Genomic DNA, 16,906 nt, shown 5'->3' on the forward strand with positions numbered 1-16,906 from the left:
CTGTTTGTTGTTTAACACTGCACTCAGCAATATATGACAGCGGTCCATACATATACTGACTGGACCAGAAAATCCTGTGATTGATGTCATGACCATCGACGTACCCAGTTAGGACACGATGACATGCATGGACCACGTGTCTGACCACCGTTGGTCGCCTTTTACATAGCATAGGTTGCTGAAGACCAATATTAACCCGTATCTTATATTTTTTTGACATACCAAAATGGGAGACATAAAAAATAAGCGCATGATGTAATATGTTGGGATTCGAACATAGACTACCCCAGGTCCTAATCTTTACATAACTATACCCTCTTCAATGTTTCCTTGGGAGATCCGGTCACTTTCAGTACTAGGCAGAGCCAGAGGCACAACCACGTCTTGTGATGATTGCAACCTAAGCTTCCTTTAACTGGGACCCGTTAGAATTGGTCCTCAGTAACCCAGAGGAGACTAACGGGATCGGGTGGTCAGGCTCGCTGACTTGGTTGACACATGTCATCGGTTCCCAATAGCCTAGATCGATGCTCACGCTGTTGATCACTGGATTGTCTGGGCCAGACTCGTATATTTAAAGACCGCCGCCATATAGTTGGAATACTGCTGAGTACGACGTAAATTTAAATTCACTCACTCCATGGATTCGCTGGTTTCTGTCGATTTGTCGCGCAGATTGTATTTGAACTGAAGTGATAAACACGAATATGAAGAACGTTTGCGGCTGGAAGTGTCACAGTGTTCAAATCTGTTTAATGCTTGAAGCTTATGATACATCAATCGCACGTTTTAGTAATTTCATATACCGCTCGACGTCAAGTTCCTTCACAATGCGGACATTTGGTTTCTTCCGGAGACGACTCCCCCAGTCGACGACCATCTGACCTCGGGTCAAGTCACCATGCAGTTCCACACTTGCGAACACCTGGTCACTTTTCGTGATAACCTGGTCATCTATTGCGCATGCGGCCGTCACTTCATCACAAGGGACGTAGGTTGTCCAGTTCAATTTCTTGCAGTTGGACACCATTAGGCTTTCAATGTCCTTCATAAACTGGCATTTCTTGGAAGTGTGTTTTCTCAGATCTGCGTACGTTTCCTGCGGAGATAAACAAGACGCTACTGAGTGACTGGTTGAGAATTTTTTATGTCGTTTTCAGCATCATTCCTGCGATATCATGCAGAGACAAATTATACCGACGCTGTCGCCGTAACGACCAAATGCATCAACAACGATACTGAGGTCATTATCTTATTGTCGGTACAGTGAAGGAACCTAGACGCCCGAGCTCGTCGTGGCGCCGACTAACGTCGGCGAGAATCGGACGGTGAAAATGTATGTCTGAGTGTAAATGATGCTTGCTGCCTGGATAGAAAGATTATCATCAGGCTTTAGACGTCTAGAAGACACAATTAAGTAAAAAAGTTCAAAATTTATAACTGGTTAAATTATTCTGTTATGAAATACATTAGTAAGGAGTCCAGGTATTCTTTTCAGCTTGAAAAATCTAAATTCCAAACTATTACAGACGTCACTTGAATGGGCTATTCCTATTCTATATTTTCAATCCATGATATAATGGTGAAAGAGCGCGTGATCAACCAGAACACGTCAGACATTGTAACCAACCAATCCTCATTTGTCGGTTCTTACAGTTTGTGTTATAAGAATGTTCATGACACTAGTAAAGCCGACCTACCCAGGACAGAGAATACTGGTCACAGAGCTCCCAACAGGTCAGCGTGATGGGGCATCCCAGGGAGTTCAGCACGATGTAGGCAGCTTCCGGGTCACTGTAAAAAGTTGAACTCCCCGGTCGCTGTTATGTTGCCTTCACCTTTGATAATAGTAATAATTAGGAACGATACAAGGTCGGTACACAACTTTGTTTGCTCAATTTTCCTTCCATTATAAGTCATTTATTGTCAAATTCGATGTTCAATGCCTTTGGTTTTAGGCATAATTACGTGTTAATCATTGCACATGATATTGCCATGGCACTCTATAGTGAAGGTATCACAAGCTACACTCTGTTTATACTTGTCACAGGGAGTCTGTGTGATGTTAAACATCAAGCCACAGAGTTAAGGAATTTACACAAAAGGAAGTGGAACCGATGTCTTGTGGTGAACTTTTTCTGTAAGCTGCTAGGAGACACTGCACAAAGCACAGTCATATACTGCTTTTCGGCCAGGTTGAGTCTTGAAATGTGCTTTAGAAGTAGATCAGACAGGGTCAGTGTTTAGGTCAAACGGATTCATGCATCTGCTACAAAAGACCTTTCCCCAATTGATTATCCCGAGATCGAAGTGATCTGCTTGGTTGGTTTGAACCAAGTCACATTGCATATAATCCGGAGCATTACACGTGACAAACACGTGCGATGGTCACGGGACGTGGTCAAGGATAAAACCAGTTTTATTGCAGCATCTTTTGCGTGAAACGATCTGATAATTCTAATGTTCTCAAGAAACCTTAAATGTGGCTGACATGTTATTCTCAGGTATGATCAGTGCCGCCCCATTTTCATCAGAGCTGGTGAGTGTTTCATTATTGTAGCACAAGTATTCAGACGGCTTTTGGCCCAGTCTTAGCACATCTTTCTACAAGACCAAACACCCTTTATGTCTCCTATTCAAGCATTTTGGTAAACCTACACTGATCTCGAGATCAATTCTCCTTGTGATCGCAAATTCCACGCAAACTTCATTAACATTGTACTGACCAATCACACGCCGACAAAAAGAGAATTGTAAGGGAGATAACTTATGCTACCTAGAAACCAAAGCTACCGCTTGTTTCATTGGACGTTGAATTTCAATCTTTCCATCAAAAATATATTTTATGGCTCTCTTTTAGGTGTCATTCAATTTTTCGATGTTGAATTTCTCACAAACTCAATCACAATCAATGACACTGGCCGCCATGTTGTTGGTTCTGCCAACCCAACATTGAGGCTGGTTTGCAACTGGCATTCTGATTGGTACTTAGGGCCTGGTACTGTAGCCAGTCAAATTGGCAAAAAAAATTCAAAGGCGTATAATTTGAAATTTGGGAACAACTGGGATGGATCTAGGGGTCAGTGCATGTTTATCTGGCCCTGGAGCTGTAGACTGGACCCCACCTTAGCATTGCGCTTGCCCACATGCTGGGCTTGCCGCCATGACACGTTGAACACAAACTAGTCAAATGATAAAACTGTCGAATACAAATCATAAACAGTGACAAGTCTAAGATACACATCAATATCCACACCTCGTGACCTACCTTTATAGTTGCCACCCATGATGTAACACGCCTTGAGCCTGGACCCGAAATCTCGGTCCAGTCGTATCGCCATAGCTACATTGGTCAGTGGTCCTATCGCAATCAGAGTTATTTCCCCTGGAAATTGAACCCATTCCAAAATGTTAATGTCGTATGAGTGAGTGAGTGAGCTGGGTGTAATGCCTCTTTCATATTACCGTAAATATATGATGTGACATTAGGCGTATTTAACATTGCAATCAAACACCGTTGTATCGAACTTTGATGGGTCGAACGTTCGGCAATTTCGATGTAAAAGTTTGATCCATTCTTAATTGTTTCGTAATTAAAATTATTTTACAGTTATGTCGAACCTTTGATAACGCGAAGCATTATGTGGGTCCCTTCAACCTCGACACAACCGTGTTTGACTGTAAAGGCATTTCTGCATGTAGGTCCATGGTTAGGTTGTAAGCACCGCCTTTCTGTCCTGCACGCAACCTTGACTTCCATGTTTTGTTGATGGTAATTATTTCAGGTGAGTTAGAAAAGATCAAGTTCCGAAATTTCTGTTACTGTCATTGTTTTCGTCACTCGTGGCTGACAATTGTAGTGTTCATTCTAACAGCCAGCCATTACCACAGCATCTGACCTACAGCTTGATCATGTAAATCGGTATATGAAATGTATTGTAACAGAAAGACATATACCTGGATACTGTTTGGTGACGTCAACCAGTGCTTGTACCCCGTGTTTGGCCTCGACCTGGTCGGGATTGGGTGGGACGGGGTCAGGAACGTCTCCAAACCCGTCCTTGCCGTGGTAGTTGTACTCGTCGGGTTTTTGCCAGCCAAGCAGCATGTCCTCACAACCTCTGTAGATCGGGATCTGGTGGCAGATAACACATTGCTGAATGTCACCAAAGCTTCTATAGATCGGGATCTGGTGGCAGATAACACATTACTGAATGTCACCAAAGCTTCTATAGATCGGGATCTGGTGGCAGATAACACATTACTGAATGTCACCAAAGCTTCTATAGATCGGGATCTGGTGACAGATAACACATTACTGAATGTCACCAAAGCTTCTATAGATCGGGATCTGGTGACAGATAACACATTACTGAATGTCACCAAAGCTTCTATAGATCGGGATCTGGTGACAGATAACACATTACTGAATGTCACCAAAGCTTCTATAGATCGGGATCTGGTGGCAGATAACACATTACTGAATGTCACCAAAGCTTCTATAGATCGGGATCTGGTGACAGATAACACATTACTGAATGTCACCAAAGCTTCTATAGATCGGGATCTGGTGACAGATAACACATTACTGAATGTCACCAAAGCTTCTATAGATCGGGATCTGGTGGCAGATAACACATTACTGAATGTCACCAAAGCTTCTATAGATCGGGATCTGGTGACAGATAACACATTACTGAATGTCACCAAAGCTTCTATAGATCGGGATCTGGTGGCAGATAACACATTACTGAATGTCACCAAAGCTTCAATAGATCGGGATCTGGTGGCAGATAACACATTACTGAATGTCACCAAAGCTTCTATAGATCGGGATCTGGTGGCAGATAACACATTACTGAATGTCACCAAAGCTTCTATAGATCGGGATCTGGTGACAGATAACACATTACTGAATGTCACCAAAGCTTCTATAGATCGGGATCTGGTGACAGATAACACATTACTGAATGTCACCAAAGCTTCTATAGATCGGGATCTGGTGGCAGATAACACATTACTGAATGTCACCAAAGCTTCTATAGATCGGGATCTGGTGACAGATAACACATTACTGAATGTCACCAAAGCTTCTATAGATCGGGATCTGGTGACAGATAACACATTACTGAATGTCACCAAAGCTTCTATAGATCGGGATCTGGTGGCAGATAACACATTACTGAATGTCACCAAAGCTTCTATAGATCGGGATCTGGTGGCAGATAACACATTACTGAATGTCTCCAAAGTTTCTATAGATCGAGATCTGGTGACAAATAACACATTACTGAATGTCACCAAAGCTTCTATAGATCGCGATCTGGTGACAGATAACACATTACTGAATGTCACCAAAGCTTCTATAAATCGGGATCTGGTGACAGATAACACATTACTGAATGTCACCAAAGCTTCTGTAGATCGAGATCTGGTGACAGATAACACATTACTGAATGTCACCAAAGCTTCTATAGATCGGGATCTGGTGACAGATAACACATTACTGAATGTCACCAAAGACTCTATAGATCGGGATCTGCGACAGATAACACATTACTGAATGTCACCAAAGCTTCTGTAGGTCGGGACCTGGTGACAGATAACACAATTACTGAATGTCTGCAAAAGCTTCTATAGATCGAGATCTGGTGACAGATAACACATTACTGAATATCTGCAAAGCTTCTATAGATCGATCTGGGTGACAGATAACCCATTACTGAACGTCACCAAAGCTTCTATAGATCGGGATCTGGTGGCAGATAACACATTACTGAATGTCACCAAAGCTTCTATAGATCGGGATCTGGTGGCAGATAACACATTACTGAATGTCACCAAAGCTTCTATAGATCGAGATCTGGTGACAGATAACACATTACTGAATGTCTCCAAAGCTTCTATAGATCGAGATCTGGTGACAGATAACACATTACTGAATGTCACCAAAGCTTCTATAGATCGGGATCTGGTGACAGATAACACATTACTGAATGTCACCAAAGCTTCTATAGATCGGGATCTGGTGACAGATAACACATTACTGAATGTCACCAAAGCTTCTATAGATCGGGATCTGGTGGCAGATAACACATTACTGAATGTCTCCAAAGTTTCTATAGATCGAGATCTGGTGACAGATAACACATTACTGAATGTCACCAAAGCTTCTATAGATCGAGATCTGGTGACAGATAACACATTACTGAATGTCACCAAAGCTTCTATAAATCGGGATCTGGTGACAGATAACACATTACTGAATGTCACCAAAGCTTCTATAGATCGGGATCTGGTGACAGATAACACATTACTGAATGTCACCAAAGACTCTATAGATCGGGATCTGCGACAGATAACACATTACTGAATGTCACCAAAGCTTCTGTAGGTCGGGATCTGGTGGCAGATAACACATTACTGAATGTCACCAAAGCTTCTATAGATCGGGATCTGGTGGCAGATAACACATTACTGAATGTCTCCAAAGTTTCTATAGATCGAGATCTGGTGACAGATAACACATTACTGAATGTCACCAAAGCTTCTATAGATCGCGATCTGGTGACAGATAACACATTACTGAATGTCACCAAAGCTTCTATAAATCGGGATCTGGTGACAGATAACACATTACTGAATGTCACCAAAGCTTCTAGAGATCGAGATCTGGTGACAGATAACACATTACTGAATGTCACCAAAGCTTCTATAGATCGGGATCTGGTGACAGATAACACATTACTGAATGTCACCAAAGACTCTATAGATCGGGATCTGGTGACAGATAACACATTACTGAATGTCACCAAAGCTTCTGTAGATCGGGACCTGGTGACAGATAACACAATTACTGAATGTCTGCAAAGCTTCTATAGATCGAGATCTGGTGACAGATAACACATTACTGAATGTCTGCAAAGCTTCTATAGATCGGGATCTGGTGACAGATAACCCATTACTGAACGTCACCAAAGCTTCTATAGATCGGGATCTGGTGGCAGATAACACATTACTGAATGTCACCAAAGCTTCTATAGATCGATCTTGTGGCAGATAACACATTACTGAATGTCACCAAAGCTTCTATAGATCGAGATCTGGTGACAGATAACACATTACTGAATGTCTCCAAAGCTTCTATAGATCGAGATCTGGTGACAGATAACACATTACTGAATGTCACCAAAGCTTCTATAGATCGATCTGGTGACAGATAACACATTACTGAATGTCACCAAAGCTTCTATAGATCGGGATCTGGTGACAGATAACACATTACTGAATGTCACCAAAGCTTCTATAGATCGGGATCTGGTGGCAGATAACACATTACTGAATGTCTCCAAAGTTTCTATAGATCGAGATCTGGTGACAGATAACACATTACTGAATGTCACCAAAGCTTCTATAGATCGAGATCTGGTGACAGATAACACATTACTGAATGTCACCAAAGCTTCTATAAATCGGGATCTGGTGACAGATAACACATTACTGAATGTCACCAAAGCTTCTGTAGATCGAGATCTGGTGACAGATAACACATTACTGAATGTCACCAAAGCTTCTATAGATCGGGATCTGGTGACAGATAACACATTACTGAATGTCACCAAAGACTCTATAGATCGGGATCTGGTGACAGATAACACATTACTGAATGTCTCCAAAGCTTCTGTAGGTCGGGATCTGGTGACAGATAACACATTACTGAATGTCTCCAAAGCTTCTATAGATCGAGATCTGGTGACAGATAACACATTACTGAATGTCTGCAAAGCTTCTATAGATCGGGATCTGGTGACAGATAACCCATTACTGAACGTCACCAAAGCTTCTATAGATCGGGATCTGGTGACAGATAACACATTACTGAATGTCACCAAAGCTTCTATAGATCGGGATCTGGTGGCAGATAACACATTACTGAATGTCACCAAAGCTTCTATAGATCGAGATCTGGTGACAGATAACACATTACTGAATGTCTCCAAAGCTTCTATAGATCGAGATCTGGTGACAGATAACACATTACTGAATGTCACCAAAGCTTCTATAGATCGGGATCTGGTGACAGATAACACATTACTGAATGTCACCAAAGCTTCTATAGATCGGGATCTGGTGACAGATAACACATTACTGAATGTCACCAAAGCTTCTATAGATCGGGATCTGGTGACAGATAACACATTACTGAATGTCACCAAAGCTTCTATAGATCGGGATCTGGTGACAGATAACACATTACTGAATGTCTCCAAAGCTTCTATAGATCGGGATCTGGTGACAGATAACACATTACTGAATGTCTCCAAAGCTTCTATAGATCGGGATCTGGTGACAGATAACACATTACTGAATGTCACCAAAGCTTCTATAGATCGGGATCTGGTGACAGATAACACATTACTGAATGTCTCCAAAGCTTCTGTAGATCGGGATCTGGTGACAGATAACACATTACTGAATGTCACCAAAGCTTCTATAGATCGGGATCTGGTGACAGATAACACATTACTGAATGTCTCCAAAGCTTCTGTAGATCGGGATCTGGTGACAGATAACACATTACTGAATGTCACCAAAGCTTCTGTAGATCGAGATCTGGTGACAGATAACACATTACTGAATGTCACCAAAGCTTCTTTAGATCGGGATCTGGTGACAGATAACACATTACTGAATGTCACCAAAGCTTCTATAGATCGGGATCTGGTGACAGATAACACATTACTGAATGTCACCAAAGCTTCTATAGATCGGGATCTGGTGACAGATAACACATTACTGAATGTCACCAAAGCTTCTATAGATCGGGATCTGGTGACAGATAACACATTACTGAATGTCTCCAAAGCTTCTATAGATCGGGATCTGGTGACAGATAACACATTACTGAATGTCACCAAAGCTTCTATAGATCGGGATCTGGTGACAGATAACACATTACTGAATGTCACCAAAGCTTCTATAGATCGGGATCTGGTGACAGATAACACATTACTGAATGTCACCAAAGCTTCTATAGATCGGGATCTGGTGACAGATAACACATTACTGAATGTGTCACCAAAGCTTCTATAGATCGGGATCTGGTGACAGATAACACATTACAGAATGTCACCAAAGCTTCTATAGATCGGGATCTGGTGACAGATAACACATTACTGAATGTCTCCATAGCTTCTATAGATCGGGATCTGGTGACAGATAACACATTACTGAATGTCACCAAAGCTTCTATAGATCGGGATCTGGTGACAGATAACACATTACTGAATGTCTCCAAAGCTTCTGTAGATCGGGATCTGGTGACAGATAACACATTACTGAATGTCACCAAAGCTTCTGTAGATCGAGATCTGGTGACAGATAACACATTACTGAATGTCACCAAAGCTTCTTTAGATCGGGATCTGGTGGCAGATAACACATTACTGATTACTGAATTTCACCAAAGCTTCTATAGATCGAGATCTGGTGACAGATAACACATTACTGAATGTCACCAAAGCTTCTATAGATCGAGATCTGGTGACAGATAACACATTACTGAATGTCACCAAAGCTTCTATAGATCGAGATCTGGTGACAGATAACACATTACTAAATGTCACCAAAGCTTCTATAGACCGGGATCTGGTGACAGATAACACATTACTGAATGTCTGCAAAGCTTCTATAGATCGGGATCTGGTGACAGATAACACATTACTGAATGTCACCAAAGCTTCTATAGGTCGAGATCTGGTTACAGATAACACATTACTGAATGTCTCCAAAGCTTCTATAGATCGGGATCTGGTGACAGATAACACATTACTGAATGTCACCAAAGCTTCTATAGATCGGGATCTGGTGACAGATAACACATTACTGAATGTCACCAAAGCTTCTATAGATCGGGATCTGGTGACAGATAACACATTACTGAATGTCACCAAAGCTTCTATAGATCGGGATCTGGTGACAGATAACACATTACTGAATGTCACCAAAGCTTCTGTAGATCGAGATCTGGTGACAGATAACACATTTCTGAATGTCACCAAAGCTTCTATAGATCGGGATCTGTGAGACAGGAAATGTATTACATGTCGTCATAGAGTCTATAAGATCCGGGTCTGATAGGAAGTATACAATAATGTATCACAAATAACCCATCTTAGACACATCTCATTTAATCAAAAACGTTGATTTAAAACTCTCATTTAAGCAAATACTAATTGAGATTAAATGATAAAATTAGACAACACGAATGCGTCTGTTGACCATATTGGGTCCACACAACACTGGCGTTTCCAACAAAGTTCTTGTGCTTTATAATTTCATAGGCGTTGGTGTCAGAAATTGTTTAATGAATTGGGTAAAGATTATCACCAAAATAACTTAGTTTCGGTCTCCATCGCCTAAAGTGGGAATCGAATAAATGCTGCTGATGTTTATTGTTTCTGACAAAGATTCGATTAACCCCATGGGTACAATGTGTGAAGCCCATTTCTGGTGTTCCCTGCCGTGATTAAGGTAAATAACGGGTGTAAAAATAGGTTTCCCAGTTCCTAGTCCACAGACGGCACCCGGTGCCATAGGCTTAAAGCTGTCCGGTAAGGCGCATGCATGGGCGCCAGTAATGGTCCGGACTGAAAACCTGCATTGTCAAACACATCCAAAGAATACACAATGCCATTTAAAAGTGCTCAAATGTAACGTTATATTTGGGATTACAGTTTCCCAGTAAAGTACAGATTCTCTTACTTCGAACCCACACTGTCAGATTAAGGCTCTTGATTGCCAGAAGTCAAAGTCTGCGATCTAACCCACTCAGCCATCGCAGATTGCACAAAAATGGAAGACTGGCAACCAGCAGTCCAGATCAAGTATTTAGTGGAAATTTGGGATGGATCCAGTGGGTAAAAGCTATATTTTACTGAGAAGGTGTAATAAAACAAATAACCCCATCCCACTGTCTGATCTTCGACCACTTGCCTCCAGTCTGTCCGCCGCCGTTAAAAGTCGGAGAAGATTAGATGTCACTTGTGTTGCCGTAGCGTTGCCCTTGACCGTGGTTAGAGCAACGACGTCGACGTCAGACGCCGCTAGACACATCAGTATAGCTTGGGCGTCATCGATGCCGGCGTCTGTGTCGATGATGAACTTTCTCCTGGCGACTTTATCTGCTGCCATGACAGACTAAAAACAAGAATAGACTAAGACACAAGTGATGACTGAAACACTAGTGATGACTAAAACACTAGTGATGACTGAGACACAAGTGATGACTAAAACACTACTGATGACTAAAACACTACTGATGACTAAAAACACTAGTGATGACTAAAACACTAGTGATGACTAAAAACACTACTGATGACTAAAAAACACTACTGATGACTAAAACACTAGTGATGACTAAAACATTAGTGATGACTAAAACACTACTGATGAAGTGATGACTAAAACACTAGTGATGACTAAAACACTAGTGATGACTAAAACACAAGTACTTTGATGAGAATGGGTGTTGTCTTTGTGGCGTGGTAAGTCCTTATTTCTCCAGGAGCGCGAGCGATGGCCAAGTGGGATGGGTTGAGTTATTCGGTAGTTTGATTCCACCCAACTAATATGACCCCTGCCAGTATTTTAACCATGTTTGCATGTTTCAACAATGTTGGAAACGTAGTGACGTCCTCTAAAATGAAAGTGACAGTCACTTTCGGTTTTAAATCAAATTAAGAGCTATTATAATTTCGTTATACCTCTGATTTTCCAACACAGTGTGTTTATCTCCATTCTACCATAACCGCGTTATTAAGATATTTTTAAAAATATACACTGTGTTGGAAAATCAGAGGTATATATTCACGTTATATACCTCTGATTTTCCAACATAGTGACTATAATGACAAGGACAATGACTATAATTAACCAATCACAATCCAGTATTTACTGAAGTCATGGTAGAATTCCTGATAATGCTAAAGTCAAGGCTCACACTCCCTCCAAAGGTGTGTATTATGTTCTTCCTGATCAAAAACGGTATCGTCTAAAAAATGTGATCCTTTGAATGTAAATCCTGAAGCTATACATCAATCGTAAAATGTGTCACCTTAATGTTGAGTGTGTGAAGAAATGAACGTTTTACTACACGGTCAGCTATGTTTCAGACATCAATGTCAAACAAACAGGTTTTGCACAGCATGAGCATAATGAACAGATGGGACACGATGGCAGCAGGTGCACGTGGCAAAACAAGGGTGGTCAGGCTGGCTGACGTGCTGGACGGTTGCAGAGATTTGTAGACTATGTTACTGAAACCTGGGTGGAGAACCAAGGCCGCTCTACGTGGAACCACTTCGACAACGACGGTGCCAGAACAACGAGTGAGTGAGTGAGTGAGTTTAGTTTTACGCCGCACTCAGCAATATCCCAGCTGTATGGCGGCGGTCTGTAAATAATCGAGTCTGGACCAGACAATCCACTGATCAACAGCATGAGCATCGATCAGCACAATTGGGAACCGATGACATGTGTCAACCAAGTCAGCGAGCCTGACCACCTGATCCCGTTAGTCGCCTCTTACGACAAGCATAGTCGCCTTTTGTGGCAAGCATGGGTTGCTGAAGACCTATTCTACCCCGGATCTTCACGGGTGCTAGAACAACGAACCACGTAGAGGGCTTGCATGCTACAATGAACAAAACTGGCCATGCACATCCCAACCTGTTCAAATTCATCAGCAGTATCCAGAAAGAACTACAAAACACTGAGATCGTCATCAGCCAACTTGGATCCTTGGAACTTGTGTCTGCTGTTTATGTGTATCATATCTGTTAGACATTTACTAGTTCTAAATGAACAACTGTATTATGTTAGTGTGTGTGAACTGTGTATCATAACTATTGAACCTTTCTTAGTTTTAATATGCTTTGTGATATATTATGTTACTATTGAACATGCTTTGTAAAATTGATTTTTGTTGTGGAAAATTCATGTTGTAGTGAGAAAGGAATACAATTTTGAGATGACCCCTGGTGACTTCTATTAACACGCTTGACAGCATCAGACATTGAGAACAATAGGTGGTGGCAAAGGAGAGGAGACCCCTGCTGGACACGTCATCGTATCACAATTGCGCAGATCGACGCTCTTCATGTTGATCACTGGATTGTCTGGTCCTGACTATTATTTACAGACTATTACAGAGTGCGACACACACAGCATACAAAAGTATGCTACCAACCAATCCTCATTTTAGTCTGATATTCTCCCATGTCACTCTCTTGATTTCTTGGAAACTATGTTTCAAGGCAGACAAAACGGGAGTTGTTTATAAGTTTATAATCAGTTACCTTTTATTAATACCCGATGAAGAAAACAGTGACGTAGAGTCTCTTTTCAGTTTGTCTCTGGACCGAAATATTGCCGACAACACGCTAGATCTGAAAACAGAAGCTGATATTCTTATCCGCAAAACGCTTGATGACACCAGCGGGCGGGCAGGTGGGTGGGCAGGCAGGCGGGCGGGCGGAAAGAAAATATAAATATAACAAATGAAAACCTGTTTTTCACACATTGTATAAATGTTTAAACTTTACCTCACGTGGTAATAGGTTTGAAGTAAATGTATCATGTAGACAGACAGAGTCCATTTTCTTCCGAAACATATTTTTTCAAACACATATATATATATATATATAGTGTTGAATTTAATGGAACTCGCTTGGTCACATGACTGATGATATTGAAATCTGCCCGTCATCCTCGACACTGACAGGTTTTCAGACGGGTTTCTCGAATACTTGAACACGACCAAATCTTTCACCGAAGATACTTTTCTAAAGTGAGCTGGCGATAAACGCGAAGACGTAATAATATAAACAGCGAATAAAATTCATTTTCGGTCACTTGCCTGCTAACAGTTTATTTCACGCCAAGGGTTCGAATAAAACAGACAACCTTTTAAAAACACCCTAAAATTTGACAAAAAGAGGGAGAGAGATGAAAGATTTATTTGTCGAACTTATACAAAAAATTACTTCTTCAGATCAAGGTCTCACTTTAATTTTCCGAGAAACTCAATTACTACACGCTCTCCAAGAGGAGGAACTCAAGTATGGTTAATGTAATATAGACATAAACTATTGTCTTTGGTTTACATTCGTTTTCAAGAACAGTGTGCGTTTGGTTGTTTTCTGCAACACGAGACGTAAGGTTATAATATAGTCGACTATATTCTCTAAAATGTTGCACACATGCATTTTAATCACAAGTCAGATCTAAGCTAAAAGTATTCAGACACTTGACGTAATTTCCATAGACTTTCATGTTATTTCAGTGTAGCATAAATAATTTCAATGAATTTAATTTTCGTAAGATCCAAGTTAAATTTTGCACATTTGTGGGGAATCATCTCACCTAAAATCACATAATTTCTCTTTAATTTTCCGTTGCTTATTTATTGAATGGCAACAATTTAATCAACACCTTTGAGGCTTTGATGCTCGTAATTTATAAAATGGTGGTTTTAGTATCAATAACACTCAATTGAACGGACCCGTGAAGATCCAGGGTAGAATAGGTCTTCAGCAACCCATGCTTGCCACAAAAGGCGACTATGCTCTTCGTAAGAGGCGACTAACCGGATCGGGGGTCAGGCTCGCTGACTTGGTTGACACATGTCATCGGTTCCCAATTGCGCAGATCGATGCTCATGCTGTTGATCAGTGGATTGTCTGGTCCAGACTCGATTATTTACAGACCGCCGCCATATAGCTGGAATATTGCTGAGTGCGGCGTAAAACAAAACTCACTCAATTGACCGTGCAGGTAATGTTAATTAATAATTATATATTCCTTCATATAACATATAAACCAGTAATATGTTATTGTGATTTTAAAGCAATCCTTACTTCTAAGATAAGAGATCAAAAATATTTCTACCACAGATCCTAAAATGACTACCACAAACACGAGTCACATCTCAAATATTTTCACCTCAGGCACGAGAATAATTGGTTCAGTTTCATAATGACAACACGATCAACAATAACTATTCACATCACAAATATATTCACTGTCATTCACGAGAATAATTACTTAAGTTGCTTTCAGACCATTCCAAAAAATATTGGAACAATTAGATCTGTATCCAACATTTCCATAACTGATTCAGGATATAACATTAACACTGAAACTGAAAGCTGGGAGGGAAATCCCGACGGAGCCTCCGATGTGCATCGACTTGGCCAAGTCATGTGACCCAGCGGTAACGGCTGTTCTCTTCATTGCTCATCCGCCCTTGCATAATGCTTACATGTGTATCTGTTACATGTAGAGAAACAAAACTAGCCTGAAAAAGTCTAGACAAAATAGGGGACCAGTTTGGGAGCTAGCATGCAAAATAGGCTGCCCATATTTACCTGAGACGACAATGCACTCGGAAAGCGTGAAAGAAATGCATGTCGTCTGCTCGTGAAAGTCCATTCTAATCACTTGGTGGCGACTGGCCATACAGATGAGATGGGAATGGCAAATGCATTGTTGTTAATATGGCGTTATTTTACCATCATGTTTTAGTGCAGACGAGATCAGTGTGAAGCCTCACCTTTGAATGATCCACCCCCGACCGACACTCGTGTTCGGACGTGATCTAAAACGAGGTCTCATTGTTCGAGGTTACCGTATTTCCTCTGATAGACGGATGAGGTGAAGGGAACTTCACCATGCGTTTAAGATTATTATATAGCTACGTGTGAAAATGATTTGTTACCGGCTGTAGTCACGGCCTGGATGGGTGGCGGGGTAGTCCAGTGATTAAGGCGTTCGCACGTCAAGACGGGTTCCATTTTTAACATGAATACCGTGCGTGAAGCCTATTGTTTATTGACGGAACATTTGCTAAACGCGGCGTAAAACAATCCTGTCTCCCTCATGTTTAAGCTGCTTGTCACTATGACGTGCGAGTCAGAAGTCATGGTGATGTTTAAAACTGGCACCGCAAGTGTGAATAAACCGGAATAAATATTCAACACCTAGGCTTATCCACGGGACCAAAAGCCGGATCGATAGTACACCATTGAAGTGAACTCTGTAGGAAACCGGACCGGATTTGCGTACGTTTTCAGATATTTCCTACCTTAGGAATGACAAGTTTTATGGATCATAAACTTATTTATTGTACAAGCATGAAAATATAAGTATAAGTGTCTATACCGAAACATCGCCATTGTACAATAAAGAAGTTGATCATCCATAAAGATTTGTCATTCCTATTACTTGCAACTTCTAGAATGCCTCTCAAACAGTTCTTTTCCTACGTTATTTCATGTGAAGCTGCACCTATGAAATATATGCTCATGGCATATTACCTTATGCACAGACCCATTTTTTCATCTATGCTCTGACCGGATTTGCACACATTACCAAGCATGAATTCAAAAGTCGACACCTCAGAAAATGCATTTCCCATACATTCCATTTAATTGGAATAGGTGATGAAATTTCCGAATCTCTTTTAAGTTTAAAGTTTCATTTTTTTCATACCCTAAAAGCTTATGTATCCTTCCGGATATCAAGGGTGTGTATTTGAACAGTTTTAACAGGTTCGTATTACCAGTCGTAAAACAAAACGAGCAAAGAATGTTCCACTTTCTGGGTTCACATTGCTGTACCTAAAGCCTTTAACGTCATGACTCATGTGACCTCGTAGCGTTTCTACCAGTCAGGGTCTGGCTGAGCAAAAGGATGTTAAGGAAGCAGATGCGTTACCATTTGGTCACCAGCTTAATCACTTCCCCTGAACCCGTTGTCAGCTCTTGTGACAAATGTGAGTAAGATAAATGTGCTCCAGACAGATTTTGAGCGTATAAACTTGTCTTTAACCTTAGCCTGCTGGATG

At 41.1% G+C, this 16,906-nt stretch overlaps 1 protein-coding gene across 2 annotated transcripts; it reads right to left on the reverse strand.

Moving 5' to 3' along the window:
- Positions 1-722: 722 nt before the first annotated feature.
- LOC124285296 (probable uridine nucleosidase 2) lies at positions 723-15,713 on the reverse strand. Of its 2 annotated transcripts, none has more exons than XM_046721500.1 (7): positions 15,614-15,713; positions 13,360-13,448; positions 10,996-11,201; positions 3,958-4,135; positions 3,269-3,385; positions 1,701-1,838; positions 723-1,099 (listed from the first exon to the last, which is right to left on the reverse strand). In XM_046721500.1, the coding sequence occupies exons 1-6, from the start codon at positions 15,673-15,675 to the stop codon at positions 1,792-1,794; spliced, it is 699 nt and encodes a 232-aa protein (XP_046577456.1). In that variant the 5' UTR covers positions 15,676-15,713; the 3' UTR covers positions 723-1,099; positions 1,701-1,791. The 2 variants fall into 2 exon arrangements, with proteins under 2 accessions (XP_046577456.1, XP_046577457.1); XM_046721501.1 differs by having other exon boundaries at positions 15,429-15,664.
- Positions 15,714-16,906: the final 1,193 nt, after the last annotated feature.

The sequence above is a fragment of the Haliotis rubra genome, unplaced genomic scaffold, assembly GCF_003918875.1.
Source record: "Haliotis rubra isolate DU_JTF1 unplaced genomic scaffold, ASM391887v1 Scf358, whole genome shotgun sequence".
NCBI classification, from domain to species: domain Eukaryota; kingdom Metazoa; phylum Mollusca; class Gastropoda; order Lepetellida; family Haliotidae; genus Haliotis; species Haliotis rubra.

Excerpts from the sequence above, each read along its gene's own strand:
- LOC124285296 (XM_046721500.1), bottom strand. The coding sequence starts at position 15,675 with ATGAGACCTCGTTTTAGATCACGTCCGAACACGAGTGTCGGTCGGGGG. Across the intron at positions 3,386-3,957 it reads CGTCACCAAACAGTATCCAG|GGGAAATAACTCTGATTGCG; the intron begins GTATATGTCTTT and ends TTCAATTTCCAG. Across the intron at positions 1,839-3,268 it reads CATGGGTGGCAACTATAAAG|GTGAAGGCAACATAACAGCG; the intron begins GTAGGTCACGAG and ends CTATTATCAAAG.